Source organism: Argopecten irradians, chromosome 12, assembly GCF_041381155.1.
Source record: "Argopecten irradians isolate NY chromosome 12, Ai_NY, whole genome shotgun sequence".
Classification (NCBI taxonomy): Eukaryota; Metazoa; Mollusca; class Bivalvia; order Pectinida; family Pectinidae; genus Argopecten; species Argopecten irradians.
Genome location: NC_091145.1, coordinates 2,073,259 through 2,093,650, shown reverse-complemented (window position 1 = coordinate 2,093,650; position 20,392 = coordinate 2,073,259). Strand labels below are relative to the sequence as shown.

Genomic DNA, 20,392 nt, shown 5'->3' with positions numbered 1-20,392 from the left:
CAGGTCTGACTGTACATATATCACATGTATTTATAACAGGTCTGACTGATGTACATATATCACATGTATTATAGACAGGTATGACTGTACATATATCACATGTACATATAGACAGGTCTGACTGTACATATATCACATGTACTTAGACAGGTCTGACTGTACATATATCACATGTATTTATAGACAGGTCTGACTGTACATATATCACATGTATTTATAGACAGGTCTGACTGTACATATATCACATGTATTTATAGACAGGTATGACTGTACATATATCACATGTACTTATAGACAGGTATGACTGTACATATATCACATGTATTTATACACAGGTCTGACTGTACATACATATATCACATGTATTTATACACAGGTCTGACTGTACATATATCACATGTATTTATAGACAGGTATGACTGTACATATATCACATGTATTTATAGACAGGTCTGACTGTACATATATCACATGTATTTATAGACAGGTCTGACTGTACATATATCACATGTATTTATAGACAGGTCTGACTGTACATATATCACATGTACTTATAGACAGGTATGACTGTACATGTATTTTCATGTGTTAGTGGTGTTGGTCTGGGTTTTGGTGTCGACGATATCATCATAGCTGGGTGGAGCCGAGTCAGGGTATTGCTTGAAGTTTGTCTGGTCATCTGTAAAAAGAAATGGTGAAATTTTTGATTATGATGTCTGACATAAGCTATACATTCAATTGGATAGTATATGTAGTATCTGGATGGCTCAGGTACATGTATTCATATTCAACCGATATTGCATATTTTTCTTCTGATGCTTGATTATTTACACTGTATAAACTAAGTAATACAAATAGATGTAACAAGATATACACAGAGAAACTACATATACAATCAACATAGGGTCAAACAACTTCAATAATCAAAATCCAAAAATATCAACTGATGACCATGATGCTTTCTATTTAATCCCAGATTGTGATATGCTTTACTACGGAATAAGTCAACTTGCACCTGAAAGTTAATTTAAAGAAAGAGCTTTCAATATATATTAAGATGGAGTATAATGGCATTTATAAATATACTTTCAGTATAACTAGAGGAACCTTCAAGTGAAATGTGAGAATGAAAGATCCCTTCAGAACAATCTGAGAAATAGTGATAACAAAAATTGTTTACAGAGGGGCGGATGGACGAATAGATGGATAGACAGACAAACAGATGGTGGAAAAGCATCTTGAATAGCCTAATGAAATAGCACAATGAAATAACAACTCCAATATGATATAACAAATACTTCAAAAGCTATGCATGCATTTTATTATTATGTAGCTCTTATAGTGCACCAAGGAAACTGTCATACCAAAATAGATGAGTATCAAGCTGTTTTTTCCTATTGGTGAATATGTTTTCTTTGTTTAACGTCCTAATAACAACCAGGGTCATCTTAACCTTTTAAGGACATGCCAGGTTTAGGAGAAAGAGAAGAAAAGTCAAGATTATAATCTTGAATGAAGGTCAAGGTACTCATTTGAACAAACTTGGTAGTTCTTTATCCAAGCATGCTATAAGTGAAATTACAGGACTTTAAAGGTCTCCAAGATTTGGATAAGTTGTTTGAATGGAAAGTTTGACGCCGGACATGTACAGCCGATGGATGGACGACGGACCCGCACCACAGCATAAGCTCACTTGCCCTTTAGACAGGTGTGCTAACAATGTGTAGCATAAACACCGGTACCTCTTTCCATGAACTTAACAATGGTTTTTTCAGCATGTGATACCTCTACCATCAGCATTGTATCCCATATTACAGGAACCTACAAGTAATTTACATGTGAATCACTACATAATAATGTGTCGTGAGTTAGGTGCATTATTGCAGCCCATATTCCTTAGTGAAGAATGTGCATGCAAATGAAACACACCTTGCTGTCAATTAATATATAAAAATTATATGAACTTGTAACAATTTGTATGCCGTTTTTCAAGATTACTTGGAGGAGAAAAAACAACACCAACCAAAGGGTCAGTGACTGACAACTGTCCACATGTGTCCTTAACTAGCTACTAGAGTGCTCTTCAGTGACTGACAACTGTCCACATGTGTCCTTAACTAGCTACTAGAGTGCTCTTCAGTGACTGACAACTGGCCACATGTGTCCCTAACTAGCTACTAGAGTGCTCTTCATGATCAGTGACTGACAACTGTCCACATGTGTCCTTAACTAGCTACTTGAGTGCTCTTCAGTGACTGACAACTGTCCACATGTGTGACTGACAACTGTCCACATGTGTCCCTAACTAGCTACTAGAGTGCTCTTCAGTGACTGACAACTGTCCACATGTGTCCCTAACTAGCTACTAGAGTGCTCTTCAGTGACTGACAACTGTCCACATGTGTCCCTAACTAGCTACTAGAGTGCTCTTAGTTATATTGATAACCTAAGATGAAGTTACCACATCAAACAAATACAAGCTATAAAATTCCTTGTGCAAATCTATGTTAACATTGAAGTTTCATTTCGTTGTTTTGCCATGTGGCATATTGAGCCAGTTAGCTAAATGAATTTTAATTTAAAATAACTTACTTTGAATTTCTGAGTAAGCTGGTGGGTGAATTGGCTGCTGAGTTGGGTACACATGAGAAGGCCCTCTGTAACCAGTCTGTGCACCTGTAGAGGGTAATGTTCCTGGATTGTTTCGTGACGATCGGTTCAGAGAAACCATTTCTTCGCCTTGTTCATTGTCAATCTCTCCAGCCCGCCTTATTACAAGGCCGTCTCTACCAATGAACTGCCCATCTCTACCAAAAGTTCCTTGTCTAGATCTTCGTCGACGATTAATGATGACCGACGCCATCAGGGCAACCATAATAGCGGACCCGATACCTCCCATCAGCCTGTACATTACCTGTGGTAGTCGTTCTGTCGGCACCGGTCTTGCACCTGCAACAAAGAAGTCAGTATATTTGGAATGACAGCAAGTTTGATACTTAAAGGCCCACTACCTTTCCACGGACCATGGACGAAAGGCGATTTGAATAGTCCACCATCTGATGATGGTGGGCTTAAAATGGGAATGCAAAAAAAAAAATGATAATTTTGTAGAGAAGCAAAAGTTATTAACTTACCCTTTCTTAATAATTTAATTTAAATTAATTAAATGCTAATTTTCATAACCCGGGTTGTTTTATGTTTCCTGCTGTCGTCATGTTTAATATTGACATGTTAAATAATCTACAGTACTCACGTTTGCTTGGGATATATGGTGTTTGAGTTATTTTCAGGTACACACGAGAATTAGACTTCCTTGTACTGGTAGAAAACTGCAATGCTAGTGTATATCTTTTTTGGGCACAATAGGTTATATTTCCTTTATTATCAGAAGCTGTGAAGTACTGGAAATAAAACAATGAAATATAACTAATTTTTATTTTAATATCAAATGTCAGTTCTTGTAATATATATATGAATAACATTTTATTTATGGAGTGAGACATGTACATGTATACATAAGTATTAAGAGACCCAATGGAGCCTAAAGGTTACCTGTGGGTTAATACCTGACTATCACTTTAAAATGTTTGAACACTATTACCTTGGTAAATGCATATATCGTCTATAAATACTGGCATCAAGATAGGCCATTTTTATACTTTAACAGTTTTATTTGTATCTAAACCAGATCTATGAATTAAGAATGCTGCAGTGGTTTAATAAGCAAAAGGGGATAACTACAATAATAATAACATGTATCAAGTTGTTGACTACATCAAAGAAGCAGAAATAATTAGAAATTGTAAGTTTCCTATGAACATGTATTTCAACAAGTCAATTGACCTTGAAAGATCGAGTGCTTCATCAAGCATGCTGCATGCATGCTTGAGATGTTTTATTTGAAGGTTTTCACCCATTTGACAAGGTCAAGGTCATTCATCTGAACAAACTCGGTAGCCATTCATCCCAGTATACTAAAGACCCAATATCAGGTGTCTTGGGCTCTTAATGCCTATTTGACCCATGCGACCTTAAATGAAGCGGTTATATTTATAATTTTTATGGTAATTTCCATAGTTAGAACACAAATATATATAGTTATATGTATATCAGTAGAGCTCACCTTAGTGTCTTCATTGTAAGACGTCCCTGACAGAAAAGTCAGAATAAATCGCTTATCCTTTACATCATATCTCCATGCGTTAGCACATAATGTGTTTTCATAACTTGGATCATTTTCTATGTAGATGGTGCAGTCAATTTTAAGAACATCTCCTTTCCATCGTATATCATGTGACCCAGATCTCAGTCTGATGTAGGTACCACAACTATCCTTTGTGACTGTAAAAAAAAACAATCATCTATTAAAATATATCTCTTTATTTTTTTTTCTATTCTTTTGGTCATTTCTTGAATGGTTCAATTTGAAGGAATTTCAAAAAAAATAAAAATAGCACCAGTGTTTTCCCATCAGGATTTTTTCCTGCTGGTCCTAAGGACAAGCTGACCCTAAAAGTTAATGGTCCTGACTGAAGTTACTGGTCCTTACAAAGTTACAATTCATCCTTGTAGTTAGTTTATATAATTGCTAGCAAAGTAACAGTTTTACTAACAATATATATCTGCATATCCGGATTAGTATGGTAGGCTCTCAACAAAGTTGACTGAAAACCAGAATATTACCAAAATTTGTTTTGTACAGGTTGATCTTCAACCTTTCTGCAATTCTACTGCCATTTTTGTTTTGTATACATGTATCTTCTATCTGGACCAAAAGTTGGCGGTTAAAGGACCAGCTACATGGAAAAATTGTCTGCCCGACTACTAAAGGTGCCAGTCACGGGCAGAAGGACAGGCATTAATTTCGAAAGCTGAATTGCACTGATATGTTTTTTTTAGCAATATTTTAGAATTTTACTTTGTTTATTATAAACGTTACAGTATTTAATTATTTACTGATGAATACTTTACCTGTAGTGCTATCACCTCCCCTGACTAATGGGACGAGAACAAACAACAGAATGGCCAGAAAGTTTGGCTCCAGACACTGTACTGCAGAGCCCCACATGTTGGTCAGTAATGAGTAAACCAGCAATCAAATTTATGACACCATCTGAAACACAAGACTGTGCATAATAATCTGTATTTGTGTATGTATACCATTCATTATAGTATATTATACTATAGTACTGTATTCGCTGTAATTAGCACCCTTCCCCAAATAATTAAGTGTCTCTCCCCTTTTCTGAAGAAGACTCAGGAGTTGAAGTTGCCCCTTTCATTGGATTTAACAATGTGTACATAGTATAAACGCCCCTTTCCATGGATTTAACAAGGGCCCAATGGGCATGAATCGCTCACCTGCTATCTGGTAATCATGGTTCATACTTAACAAATAGGAGTCTCAATAAGAATTTATATCATGCCCCAGCACATCACAGGCCCAATATCAGGTCTGTGCGCTTCATGGTTATTAAATAGAAGTTGATTAAAGATTTTAGCCTATTTGACCCCTGTGACCGCGAATGAAAGTCAAGGTCATAAATTTGAACAAACTTGGCAGCTCTTCAACCTAGCATGTCACAGGCACAATATCAGGACTCTTGGCCTTTTGTTTATTAAGAAGAAGTTGTTTAAAATTTTTAGCCTATTTGAACCCTGTGACCTTGAATGAAGGTCAAGGTCATATATATATGCGAACAAAATAACTAGCCCTTCATCCTAGTATGTCACAGGCCCAATATCAGGTCACTAAGCCCCTTAGGAATTAAGAAGAGGTAAAGAGTTTAGCCTACTTGACCCCTGTGACCTTAAATGCAGTCAAGGTCATTCATTTGAACAAACTTTGTAGCCCTATATACCAGCATGTCACAGGCCAAATATCAGGTCCCTAGAATTCTTGGTTATTAAGAAGAAGTCATCTAAAGATTTTAGCCTATTTGACCCCTGTGACCTTGAATGAAGGCCAAGGTAATTCACTTGTACAAATTTGGTAGCCCTTCCTCCCTGCATGTCACAGGCCAAATATCAGGTCTCTAGGTTTCAAATATAAGTTATTAAGAAGAAGTTGTTTGAAAATGTTAGCCTATTTGACCCCTGTGACCTTCAATGAAGGTCAAGGTCATTCATTTTAACATACTTGGTAGCTCTACATCCCAGCATGCCACATGCCAAATATCATGTTTCTAGGCCTAGGCCTATTGGTTATTAAAAAGAAGTCAGTTGAAAATTTTCACTTATTTGACCCCTGTGACCTTGAATGAAGGTCAAGGTCATTCATTTGAACAAACTTGGTAGTTCTTTTTCCCAGCATGCTATTAAAGAAATTTCAGGACTTTATAGGTCTCCAAGATTTGGATAAGTTGTTTAAATGGAAAATTTGATGCCGGACAGCCGGCGGACGGACGACGGACCCCGCACCACAGCATAAACTCACTTGCCCTTTGGGCAGGTGTGCTAACAATGTGTAGCATAAACACCGGTACCCCTTTCCATGGATTTAACAATGGTTTTTTTCAGCATTTGATACCTCTACCATCAGCATTGTATCTCATATTACAGGAACCTACGAGTAATTTACATGTGAATCACTACATAATAATGTGTCGTGAGTTACCGTATTCGACCCAATAAGCGCTCTCGTGTCCCTATAAGCGCCTTTCCCCTTTCAATTGCCCGGGCATAAATAAAGACAAAAACTTCACAAAACTGTAAGGGTTTGCAATAACTTCGTCTTATTAGCACCTTTTCATTTTTTTTAACGCCCTGGGCGCTTATTGGGTCAAATACAGTAGGTGCATTATTGCAGCCCATATTCCTTAGTGAAGAATGTGCATGCAAATGAAACACACATTGCTGTCAATTAATATATATAAATGATCTAACTTGTAACAAGTTGTATTCCGTTTTTGTAAATTAAAGCGTTATGCCCCTTAATATGCGGGAGTCCCTTGATCAGAGGGTAGATATTGATTCAATCCAATAATATTAGATCTTGTCATTGAGAAACTTCTGATGTGTCCAGAATGACGTTAAGATTCAAAAGTGTCTCAATGTGCTACATCTCTAACATGGATGGAGATGGTCTTGATCATGACATCATTATTTTGTAAGAGAATTAAACTTGATCGCATTAACATTTACGCTCATAAATTTGATTATAATATCACAATCAATATCTCCATATCCTAACAAAAGACGGAATATGTATACATTGTAGGTTTGAGTCAAGACAAGCGTTAGACATTTAAAAATCTTAAATCAATTTAATATTCTTAGAGCAATAATTTAGTACACATACTTTTGTCCATTCTCTGTGTACAAAATAGTACAGTGTATTTCTTTGTAACAATTAATTTTTTAACAAGAGATCCCAGAGGGATCTTGGCGCCCACCAAAGAAGGATCTATGTCTGACAATGGAAAGAGGGATCTTTTCTCTGCTTTTCAAACTTTTGCAAACATACTACATATAAAATTTGAGACAGATCGCTTCAGTACTCTCTGAGAAATAGCAGTAACAAACTTCAACTATCAAAATCCAAGATGGCAGCCTGGTGGCCATTTTGTTGACCGATCGATCCAAAAACGCAGTATGTACAACTAGAGCCCTAGGGGAACCTACATATGAAATTTGAGAAAGATCCCTTCAGTACTTTGTGAGAAATAGCGATAACAATCTTTAACTATCAAAATCCAAGATGGCTGCCTGGCGGCCATTTTGTTGACTGATCGATCCAAAAACGCAATATGCACAACTAGGGCCCTGGGGGAACATACATATGAAATTTGAGAAATATCCCTTCAGTACTTTCTGAGAAATAGCGATAACAAACTTTAAGTATCAAAATCCAAGATGGCTGCCTGGCGGCCATCTTGTTGACCGATTGGTCCCAAAATGCAATATGCACAACTAGGGCCCTAGGGGAACCCACATATGAAATTTGAGACAGATCCCTTCTGTACTTTATGAGAAATAGCGATAACAAACTTTAAGTATCAAAATCCAAGATGGCTGCCTGGTGGCCATCTTGTTGACCGATTGGTCCCAAAATGCAATATGCACAACAAGGGCCCTAGGGGAACCTACATATGAAATGTGAGACAGATCCCTTAAGTACTTTCTGAGAAATAGCGATAACAAGAATTGTTAACGGACGGACGGACGGACGGACGGAAGGACGGACGGACGGACGGAAGGACGGACGACGGACCACGGACAAAAGGCGATTTGAATAGCCCACCATCTGATGATTTTGTAACAATTTATTTTTTAAAAAGCGCATCAATTACATGCTGTGCTCTCATTTTTGCCTAAAATTATACAGTATATCTTTCATCATCAATCCCCAATTGAGAAGACAGAAATTGTATTCAAATTACCAGTGAATATAAGATATTCCGTACATGAATAAAAAATATATAAAAAATTGGGCTCCGTTATTCCCATGAAATTTACTTTGCTCACATTGTTACAATGCATGGGTTACTAAATGGTTGCTAATACATCTGACCCTTGCCTTCAGTCATAGTATATATATATGTGTGTGTACATGAAGGATTAGAATATAGGCCTAGTCCCTAACGTTAGCCTGTACCCACAGGGCCATGTATAGTTTCTATATAAAAAATAGCCAGAAATACATATAAAACATTCATTCCTGGCTATTTTATTTAGAAACACATTCCTGGCTATTTTATATAGAAACTATACATGGCCCTGTGCTGTAGTTACCCAATCAGCTGATGACCTAGCAGATCAGCTGGACTAGTTCTCTGTGCTTCACATTTCCATTTTCTTATATTCTATATAAGTTTATGTTACACAAAATAACTGACTCACACAATAACAACTGTTTCCCTGTACGATATAACTATAATAAAAGAATATTTGTCAAACCTCGCAATTTGAGCGTTGTTTACTATCCAACCGGATGTTGCAGCATAACGGGAAATAACTCTAGATCTGTTCAAGGATCGACGATTTATCCAAAAACACACAAAAATACAAATAAACCTAAAACTACCCCAAAACACCCTTTGCTCATATGGTAAGTTTTATTTATAGGCATACAATACTCTTGGAAAGACATAAAATAGATTTTTATGTGGTTTTGTAACTTTTAACAGTACGGTGTTCGGTGCCCTTGATCTCAATTCAAAGGGGAGCAACTCTTACAACGAATCCGTCCTTTATCACACATCTTATCTGTCTGTATCATACCCCACAGTCTTGTTAAAGACGCTCCACCGCCGACAAAGCATAAATGATAGGCGGACAGCAAAACAGCGATTACGGAGGGAATCTTGCATTTATTTGGTTTTGTAACCTCATCTAGACCATCAATGCACATTTTTCTGATGTCATTGTTGTTTTAAGTAAATAAAAAAAAATGTTTCGGAAAGGTAATGAGCCTTTAAATGGCTTACAAAATATCAGATATAATTATACACTGATAGACTTTACAATGACAATGACACAGAAATGTTATCACATTTGAGGTAAGCATAGTCACACGGAGTAAAACAGTAAGTTAATATTGAACACTAGTATATCACACTGGTGTTACTGTAGAGTATTAAGACACTGCAAGAGTGTAATATACACATATGCCAATATGACAAAAAGTAAAAATTGACAAAATAAACACTAACATAGTGTATATTAAAAGCAATTTCAATCAAAGAGAGATGTAAAAAGTTAAGCTAAAGATAACAGATAAATTAATGTGTTGAAAAAAACCATGTTTCACTCGTACAATGGATAGTGACTATGACTGGAAGAAAATATATCAAAGGGGACAACTCAACTGGTCGGGTTAGAACACGTTTATATCAGTTATATTAGTATCTGCCTTACATAAGCCTTCGCTTTTTGGCATCCTTTAGATTTATTAGTTAGATGTTTTATCTTACTGTGGTAAGTCTAATTTTAGAAAATTAATTCTACTTATATGCAGAGTTGCAGACGATGCACCCATAGTGCCTTATTTTGATATATCAATGCATGTTAATTGGTGATTGTTTGGTTGATAGCCTGTTCAGTTGGTGGCATAGCAGTTTGGGCTGAACTTTATGTTGATGTTGTTCCAATGCCTATTCAGAACTGCCTTAAAACTATTCAGTGTCTTGGAATTTACAATGTCGTTTGGAAGACTATTCCAGTCGTCGACAACTCTAACAGCAAAAAAGTGTTTTCTGAGGTTGAGTCGTGGTCTTTGTTTCTCCAGTTTCATTGTCTGACCCCTCATCCTCAGTTCTCTGGATCTCCTGACAATTTTGCCCCCTCTCTGACTCAGATGGTCTAGTCCAGACATAATTCTATACATCTGTATTACACCTAGTTACATGTAAAAAATCAAGTTTGTATTTAATTAAAATGTCTCTGACAGGGGAAATATAATAATTTTCAATAAAACGAACAGCTCTCTCTTGCATCTTTTCCATTTTCCTGGTGTAAGAGAGATTACAAAAAAAGCCAAGCTAGCGGACAGTAGTTAAAATTTGACAATATAAAAGACTTAAAAATGGTAATTTTACCTTTCTTAGTAAGATTATTTCCCAGTCTCTTTAAAACTGGAAGTTGCTTAGATGCATTTCCGATAAGCGTGTAATATATAAATCAAAGTTTAAGAGAAAATCAATATCAACACCCAGCAGCTTCACACTGTTTTCACATAAAATTTCCATACCTACAACTGTACAACATTAAAAGATTTTTAAGCTCTGCTGGTCGTGTTACCAAAACAAATTGACTGAAACTTTTCTGGGTTTGCCTTCATGCCGTTTTATTTCAACCAATCAACAAGTGTTTTGCTCTCTCTTTCTAAACAAAGGTAAAAATGTCGTCCATTAAAATGTTAAAAAATAAGGATCCCACAATTGACCCTTGGGGGACTCCTTTCTTGACTTCTGTCCATTTGCTGCATCCTGCCACCTGGCGATTTTTCGCGATTTTCGTTTAAATGTGAGAAATATTAACGCTGTTGTTTATGTTGTGACGAAAGGAGGCCTTTTAATGTGATTTTGTCATATTTAGTTAAACAAACGAATTCGGAATAATACGGCCCATCTCAGTAAAGAAATGTATAGAAAGTAAACCACTTTATATAAAATACTTCTGGGTGTTAAATAACTGACTCACGTACAAATATGAAAAGAAATTATCTCTTTTTCAAAATATAAAATATGATTTTTGGATTATTTAAATGAAATCAACGAATAACAGAAATTATTCCAACAAAAACAAAAAACGCCTTACTTTATATAAATATAATTATAATCGATCTAGTCGTGCACTTAAACGTTAGATGACCAAAAGCGTTCCTGACTATATTTCTGCAGTTGTAAAGTTGCCGGTAACGTCTTGCAGTTATTTTACGGCTGAAAACTACTCCACTAAAATAGCATTGCAAAATTGTTTCCAAATATAAACACTGTATTTGTTGGCTATATACTGGCTAGTAAATCGCAATGAAAAGGAATACACAACAACCCGTCAATCGATAAATACAATGAGTCGGGTAAGTGGCGTTAGTTACCATGTTGAAATGGCCTCTGTCCAGTCTATGCTTAAATTTAGATCTCATAATAATTTTATGATGAAATCCCAAGATATTTTGCATCTATTTAAGCATTTTTCTCAATATCGTTTGGGGTAATGACGTCATAGGTGACGTCATGATGATAATGTAATGCCATACCCTCATAGGGTTATGTCTATAACTGTGTGTTGGGTCATATGAGGTTTTCTCATACCAGTATATTTGTACCTGCATTGTGGTCTATTCACATGGCTATAAACGTTCTTGCTGGTGAGACACTTGTTACTTTATTCTTGTAAAACTGTCAATTCTAACGATTTTTTACCTGCTGTGGTATTCTTTCTCTTTCTCTCAATAAACCATTCAAGTTATCGTCACCATAGTGACGTCACCAGACTGATGAGGAACGACTGCGTATGCATTTGTTTATCACTCATCTTTACCTTAAATCTTAACATCGTCGGGACCTAGCGAATAAAATCAAGTTTCAGTATTATACAAATGTTTGTGTTGTCGCATGCGTATTATTGAAATATAACATCTTTTTCATCCTTTTTATTGCCATAACAAAACATACCTTACGTTGTATTAAAATCATATTTATTTAACGACGTGTTGAAATAGTACAAATGAATTTTTGTATAAGACAGGTATTGGTAATCCTAGGATATAATAAGATAGAAAATTCTATATGGTATATTAATTTGATGTTTGATTTGCATTCTTGTTTCGGGTGCGATCACAAATAGAACGAAACAACACAGTTTTCAAGAAACACAAATGTATGATAGCGATATATATATGTAGGACCCACATTATATATATGTATATAATACGCCATGACACCAAATACATCCTGTAATTAAGGAACAACATCCTGTTATTACAGGAACAACATCCTGTTATTACAAGAACAACATCCTGTTATTACAGGAACAACATCCTGTTATTACAGGAACAACATCCTGTTATTACAGGAACAACATCCTGTTATTACAGGAACAACATCCTGTTATTACAGGAACAACATCCTGTTATTACAGGAACAACATCCTGTTATTACAGGAACAACATCCTGTTATTACAGGAACAACATCCTGTTATTACAGGAACAACATCCTGTTATTACAGGAACAACATCCTGTTATTACAGGAACAACATCCTGTTATTACAGGAACAACATCCTGTTATTACAGGAACAACATCCTGTTATTACAGGAACAACATCCTGTTCTTACAGGAACAGAGACAAGCAAATTTATTTATTAAATCCTACAGGTATATCGCAATGGTGATATAGTTGATGTGCTCCTCAATGTCTGGGAGAACGGTTTGAGTTATGACATGGTTGATTGGTTCCTCGGCATTGTGGAGGACGCTTGGCTGTTGCTGCAGCTGGCACGGTTGATTTATCCCTTAATACTTGGGAGGCCCCTGTGGATAGTTCGGGTTGGTAATCCCTCCACGAGCCCCATCCTGTACTATCTGTTCATACGCAGGTGGCGCCACTGGACTGGTCATTTGCTGAGACTGGGGGAAGCTCATGTATGGGGTAGCCACAAGGTTGTTAGACGCATCTGTCAACAAATATTATTTCACTGTTATTAAAACATTTTCATTATATATTAGTCGTATTCCTTATTTTAATCATCTCACATAATCAATATATGGTAATAGGTGTATATTATACTTTGAAAGACAGAATAGTTTCAGCCCTCAAATGCAAGTCTGGATTTCATTTTGTATGCATGAAGAGGTCTGGCTATCTGATTCGTGACAGTCGTATTAGTAATCGATTCGTTAAAAAAAACAGCATTCGGAGCGTTAAGATAGTCCGAAATTATCTTAATTCAGTTTCCTTTACTTAATTTTCTTGGCTCTTTTTCAGAGTGGTGCAATTAACAATTACGTGTATGCATGTGCAATTATTATTATTTTTATTTATTTATTGGTTTTATTATTTTGTATTATTATTATTTTTATTTATTTATTGGTTTTATTTTTTTTGTATTATTTTCTTAAAAAAATATTTTTCTTTAAAGGAAAACGAAAAATAGATTCTGAGGTTGAATTGCGGAAATGGAGATGCACAATATGTTATTCACGACTTGCGAATTACCATACACACGTGTATTACCATGGTCACTGTGACACAGTAGTTCTCTGGGTACGAGTATATGTTATACTTACTTGTACTGGCCACTGTTACCACAGTAGGTCTCTGGACACTGCGGCCATACACTCCACCCGCACTCCTCCGGGAGGCCGCACAGCATATCCTTAGAAGTGTGATGAAGATAGAGAGTAGAATGATGGCACCCACAATACTTCCTACTGTGGCTCCAGCGATACTGCCATCAGACCTATAAAGACATTACCAGACAATACATCACATCCAACCATCTTCAGACAATACGATATCAAAAGACAATACAACAACATCAGACGATACAAAATTATCAGACGATACATTATCAGACAATATGACATTATCAGACAGTATGACATCATCACACAATACGACTGTCATCAGACAGTATGACATTATCAGACAATATGACGTCATCAGACAATATGACATTATCAGACAATATGACATCATCAGACAGTATGACATTATCAGACAATATGACATTATCAGACAATATGACATTATCAGACATTATGACATTATCAGACAATATGACATTATCAGATAATATGACATTATCAGACAATATGACATCATCAGACAGTATGGCATTATCAGACAATATGACATTATCAGACAGTATGACATTATCAGACAATATGACATCATCAGACAGTATGACATTATCAGACAATATGACATCATCAGACAGTATGACATTATCAGACATTATGACATCATCAGACAATACAACATCAGCCAATACAACGCGCGTCATTTGAAATATCTGTAAAAAATGCAGTTTACACATCAGTAAACAACAATCAATGAAAAAATCATTCCTTATATTAACATTTCGACCGATTATTGCATTTAAATTAAGTGTTCGAATGAAATAAACTTTTTTTTTTCAATGTTATACGATTGTTGGAACAGCCGGTCAATTGATGGATTCCCGGAACAGTTGGCTTCAATTTGGTGGGACATGTCAAATTCGGAGAGTACACAAAATGTAATTCCACATTAACTTTATCCTTTTTTATCCCATTTACACAATATCTGTTAAATATTTTATTTGCGATTTTAATTTAAGATTTACATTATATTCAAATATGCAATATATTGAAGATTTGTCATACAGATACAATAGGCCTAACCGGATGCGCATTCACACTACTTGCGAAAGTCAGTGTTCCGGTGTGTGTATTCTTGCGCGGCAACGACTGCGTTTACGCAAGTGTAAACGATTTCGCAGTTGGTAAGGTTATATAGCAAAGAGAAAACAGAAATGTAAATATAAAACTATATTCTTCAGTTCAGAATGAATGGACACATTTATTTTTTACAAATGAGTCAATTTATTTATTTAATGGGGATATTACAACACATAGACAAGGGAAGGATATGTCATCATTTTATGTTATGTATATTGTAGAATGGACGATCATACATACCAATAATCATCGCAACACTCATCGCCACAACAGCCTGAGTAACAGATGATGCTGTCCTCTTCCTCTAGGATGTCGTCCCAATACCAACAGACCTCAGCCTGGGTACCTTACAACACACACGATACCATCAGTGTCATATATACTATCTATTATTAAACTCCGTCCAAACAATTAACACCTCTGTTTTGTAATTCTCAGTGATTTAATACACACTCTTATAATAGTTTATATATCGATGCGAGCTGAACACTACTTTCAATATATATCGTTGCGAAAAAAAATGATACCCCTATAAAATAGTTTCTATATAAACTCTTGACAAAAATGTCAATAAATGAACTGTTCCGTCGAGCGGTCTATAGAACTGTTTAAATCGACTGTTAAAATGTGCTGTCGGACCGGAGTGACGCCAACCTACATTTCGTGACGTCAATGCATTGTTTTGAGCCAATTGGTATAAAAAACAGTTACCGACTGGGTTTTTGAGCAACAGATGAATTGTTGCCCTCAACCCCAGTCAACAACTGTATACTGTGGTTTAAAGTCAAACCATTAAGAACTAGATAATTGAAATACATATAATAGATAATAGATGACAGACCTATGGCAGAGACGTAAAATGTGATATATAGAATATATATGAATAACGGTTATACACATGTTGTATTTCATCTCATGAGGCTTCATCCTCGTAAAAATATTAAAGTTACATCCTATTCGATGAAATATAACTGTTATTAATCATGAAATAAAGATCCTCAATATTTCAATGGTATTGAGAGGGACGCATGGGATTAACATTTAATTCCTTAAAATCCTGAAAATGTTCACGTAAAATTGTATATACTTACCAGCAAGAACGCTGACAAAAAGGAGTAGGTATGTTATGGTCGCCATTGTCATTGTCCAATTGTAGTATAGATTGTGTAAGCATACATGAGGTTAGTAGGATGGGTGATACACACACCTTTACAGATAGTAATTACAACTGCAGCTTACCTCACCAAAGACCTGTCATACTCTACATCTGGGCTCGTTATCAATGCAGAATACAAAAAGGTTATTTTATTCATCAGGCATCACACAGAAACATATAAACAGGGACATTTCTTTCATTGTTTTCGTTACTATACAGATTAATAAAGATGACAAAACTTGAGTTAGAAGATTCTATCCCATCACTATCAGTACAACAACGTTATCCGTGTACCCATTTGTACTTTGACTGAGGTGATAGGAGATGTATAGATATGATATCATACCATATAATTCTCTGTGTAATGTTATCGTATACGTGATACCACACGAGTAGTGGTATTATTTGGAAAAACCATGTGATGACTGGTGTTACATGACATCCATAAAGACGAATGGTTAACAAACAAACTCGGCCTACACTGGCTACTTCTATGATCCATAAAGACGAATGGTGAAGTAACAAACTCGGCCTACACTGGCTACTTCTATGATAAATACATGTAATATCTCACATTGTTCTTTACGGCAGGATAGTTCCATCAATGTTCATTAACATAACATTGAAACATTTAAAACATTTCATTTAAACATTGATGTCAATATTTTTCAATTTCATCGAGCTATGAAAATTCACGTATCGGATACCCAGAAAACTTCCATTTAAAAAGACAATTCTGTTAACCACGAAGCAAAATATGGGATAGATGTATTGTTCTACATTCCTTATGAACCATATACTGAAGAATATAGACAAATTCCACGACATCGTTAAGTATTGTAATTGATACTGTTGAAATTTCAAATGGTATAGCAATACGATTAAGCAGGTACAGTATGTACGCTGTACTCATATCTGAGCCAAATATTTAAACAAATGCAATGCATAACAACCGAGGAGTTGATGCAATTGTTTTATACAGAAACATACGCCTTATAAGGTAACTAAACACACTAATGTAAGAGTAATTTCAGTAGTTCTAGGCAACGTTTCTTTACTTCACTTGCAACTTTTCAACATTTAACATACATTTTACCACAGTGGACTCTTTTACCATCTCACAGTGAAACCAACTAATCTGACTTCCATTAAAACTTGTTTGTTTCCGATATATGAGCAAATTTTAATGTACTCAATTAATGTTCAAATATATTTACAAAATCTCAAAATAATAATTACTATTATGATTTACTATCGAATACTTGAACTCGTTCTTAGAAACAATGTTTGTCGGACAAGTAAGTTACACTCAAACCATAGAATACTTGAGGTGTCAACTAAATAGTAAAAAATATGATTTTTGCAGTTTAAACTCTTTTCTTTGTGTAAGTTGAAAGTTTTTATATAATTATTGGACTGAAATTTAATAAGTGCATTCTTTGTAGTTCTTAAACATCTGCTTACTGATATAATTGCTAAATTGTTAGTTGCCTGTGACAATAAAATCTCCTATATGTATAATAACTAACTATTCGAGTGACATTCTAGTATCAAATTATTTATAATGATTCACAATGATGTCATTACACATGTGTCTTACAATATTTATGACATGGCCGTATGACATGGCTGAACGGGCCAGTTATGTGATAAAGATATATATATTTTCTGTTGGTCAGGGTCGTCTTTACATGCGACAAATGTTCTTATTTGCTCTAAATATAGCATTAGGTAAAAGGCGTCAATTATGTTTGTTTAATCATGCAAATGCATGCTTCGCTCTTCTTAATTGTGTTCACAGAAAATAATCTGACTCACAATCTCTGTTTTGTTCGAGCGAAATCATGAGACATGGATCCACGTTCTGCTCACTATGACGTCAACCGTATCATTCCCATCCTTACTCAGATTACAGGAATATATACGACAGACACGCAATAATCGTGTGTTTTCAGTTGAGAGGGTAGTTTTCCAGAGATCATAATATAAAATATATTCTTAAATATTCCAGTTTAACATGGAAATTACGGAAGTATTGTTTATTTTAAATTCATTATTGAAAATGCGGAAAAAGAAATTATGAGAAATATCTTAAATATCTTATCGCCACCGCTTCCAATACTATCCCTTCTGTAAGGCAGAGCAAGCGTATCATGGCAGAAGATGGTTTTTTATCAACAATCTCTGTGTTACTTTGAGCTATTATTATCTGTCACTATTTCACATGCGTACATGTAATAGTAGCAGGATATAAGAACAATGAAACTACGTATTAAGGTACATGTTTAGTGTAAATATGTTGTCTGATATTTTTGGCATGGCGATACATTACTACCTTGGCTCAGTTGAGGTAATTTGATAAATTGTCCGGATGCAGCATGGTTATGTGTTTATACAAGACTGGTTCGTTCACATTCCATATGAAAATTACACTATTCAAATACGCAATCATTTAAAGGTTGTTTTGTATCACAAATGACTGGGTGTTTTGCATAACAAATCTATGTTCGACCACAGGTTTACGACGCGCAAAAAAAAAAAAAAAACAAACAAAAAAATCTAAAAATACTGTATTTTTAGAATTTTATTTTCACGCGTCGTAAACCTGTGGCTCGACATATATGTTATCTTCTGCGGTGTATATTTTGGGATCTACTACAGTGATACTATAAATTGGTGTGCAAGATTCAGGCAGTTATTGATATGATTGATGACAATATTTCTTTATTGGTTGATATGTTGACAAATTCATATTGACAGAACACATTCAATAAAAACCCGAAAGAAACAGTTATCTTTATTTAATAACAACAGGAGATACTAATACGATAGCAATACCACTTATATACCGTAAACAAACTTCATCTTTGCACCGAATTTGATTTAATGTTAATTTTTCAGTCCTAACTACTTTTTCATGGCGATGTAATTATGCGCTTTGCAGTTGAATATGGTGTTTTTCACGAATTGAAATCGCCCTCGAAATAAATAGAACGCAAAAATAAGCTTATTAACAATAATAACAGCCAGAAATAAGCTAGCTGGCACGTCTCATTCAATACTAATCTTGATATCAATGTATGACGATATGTACATCGCCATACTATGCTAACTATGATGTTACATTGTAATACTATATTGCTATCGGGAGGGGCCGCGGTGGCCGAGTGGTTAAGATGTCTCGACATATTACCACAAACCCTCCACCTCTGGGATGCGGGTTCGAATCCCATGTGGGGCAGTTGCCAGGTACTGACCGTTGGCCGGTGGTTTTTCTTCGGATACTCCGGCTTTTCTCCACCAAGAAACCTGGCACGTCCTTACATGACCCTGGCTGTTAATAGGACGTAAAAATAAACAAACAAAAACTATGATGTTGAATTTGATTTAATAATTTAATTTTCAACATTCATTCATACGTATATATATTATAATTTTAATTATAAACAAATATATATCATAGCAAATGATATAAAAATACATTTTTTACATGCATATACAATGCAGATCATATAATTTCAATTATAAGAGCCATTCAATATATGAATTATCAAGAGACGGTGAATACAGAAAATCAATAATCTGCTTAGAATATACATTAATAAGTAATAATGTATTAGTAAAAGATATAAGTTTTAACGCATTTTTAATATTTATAGTGTCTTATAAATAAGCATTAGAATTCATAAAAATAAATATACATGTATTTATCACTAATCTACTTAGCATAAGACAGTAAAGGAAACTTATTTGAACTGAAATTGTCAAATATATACATATTTCATTTTATTTTAATCTACGGCAAATCCATATCAACCCCATGTTGAATAGATCACCAAAATGATACTTCGCTAATATGGAAATAAAGTACGAATACAAACATAGGGAAAAAAACAGGAATCTGTTCATATTCTGATTATCATAATATTGTAGAAATATAATTGTCAGAGACCGACATTGTATTTTTTGTCAACATTCTTCCGTATAGAGTCACGTCCATACAGCGTTTTTGCAATCATACTTCCATACAACGTTTCTGTCATCATACTTCCATACAACGTTTTTGTGATCACAACTTCCATACAACGTTTTTGTAATTATACTTCCATACAACGTTTTTGTATTATATTGTTTGTAATCATACTTCATCATATATAAGATTTTTCTCATTGCATACTTCCATAACGTTTTTGTAATTATACTTCCATATAGAGTTTTTGTCATCATACTTCCATATAAAGGTTTTGTCATCATAACTTCCATATAGATTTTTTTGTAATAATAACTCCATAAATACTCCATAGAGAGTTTTTGTAATCATAACTCCATATAGACTCCATATAGAGTT

At 35.0% G+C, this 20,392-nt stretch overlaps 2 protein-coding genes across 3 annotated transcripts; both read right to left on the bottom strand.

The window, feature by feature from the left end:
• Positions 1-426: 426 nt before the first annotated feature.
• Positions 427-8,954, bottom strand: LOC138336698 (uncharacterized). Of its 2 annotated transcripts, none has more exons than XM_069286246.1 (6): positions 8,899-8,954; positions 4,972-5,113; positions 4,124-4,341; positions 3,254-3,401; positions 2,593-2,949; positions 427-679 (listed from the first exon to the last, which is right to left on the bottom strand). In XM_069286246.1, exons 2-6 carry the CDS (start codon positions 5,066-5,068, stop codon positions 582-584), a joined length of 918 nt encoding a protein of 305 aa, XP_069142347.1. In that variant the 5' UTR covers positions 5,069-5,113; positions 8,899-8,954; the 3' UTR covers positions 427-581. The 2 variants fall into 2 exon arrangements, with proteins under 2 accessions (XP_069142347.1, XP_069142348.1); XM_069286247.1 differs by having other exon boundaries at positions 8,842-8,928.
• A 3,171-nt stretch (positions 8,955-12,125) lies between these two features.
• LOC138336557 (uncharacterized) lies at positions 12,126-16,129 on the bottom strand. The gene is made up of 4 exons (XM_069286069.1): positions 15,980-16,129; positions 15,129-15,234; positions 13,734-13,906; positions 12,126-13,120 (listed from the first exon to the last, which is right to left on the bottom strand). Exons 1-4 carry the CDS (start codon positions 16,029-16,031, stop codon positions 12,960-12,962), a joined length of 492 nt encoding a protein of 163 aa, XP_069142170.1. The 5' UTR covers positions 16,032-16,129; the 3' UTR covers positions 12,126-12,959.
• Between the last annotated feature and the right edge of the window lie 4,263 nt (positions 16,130-20,392).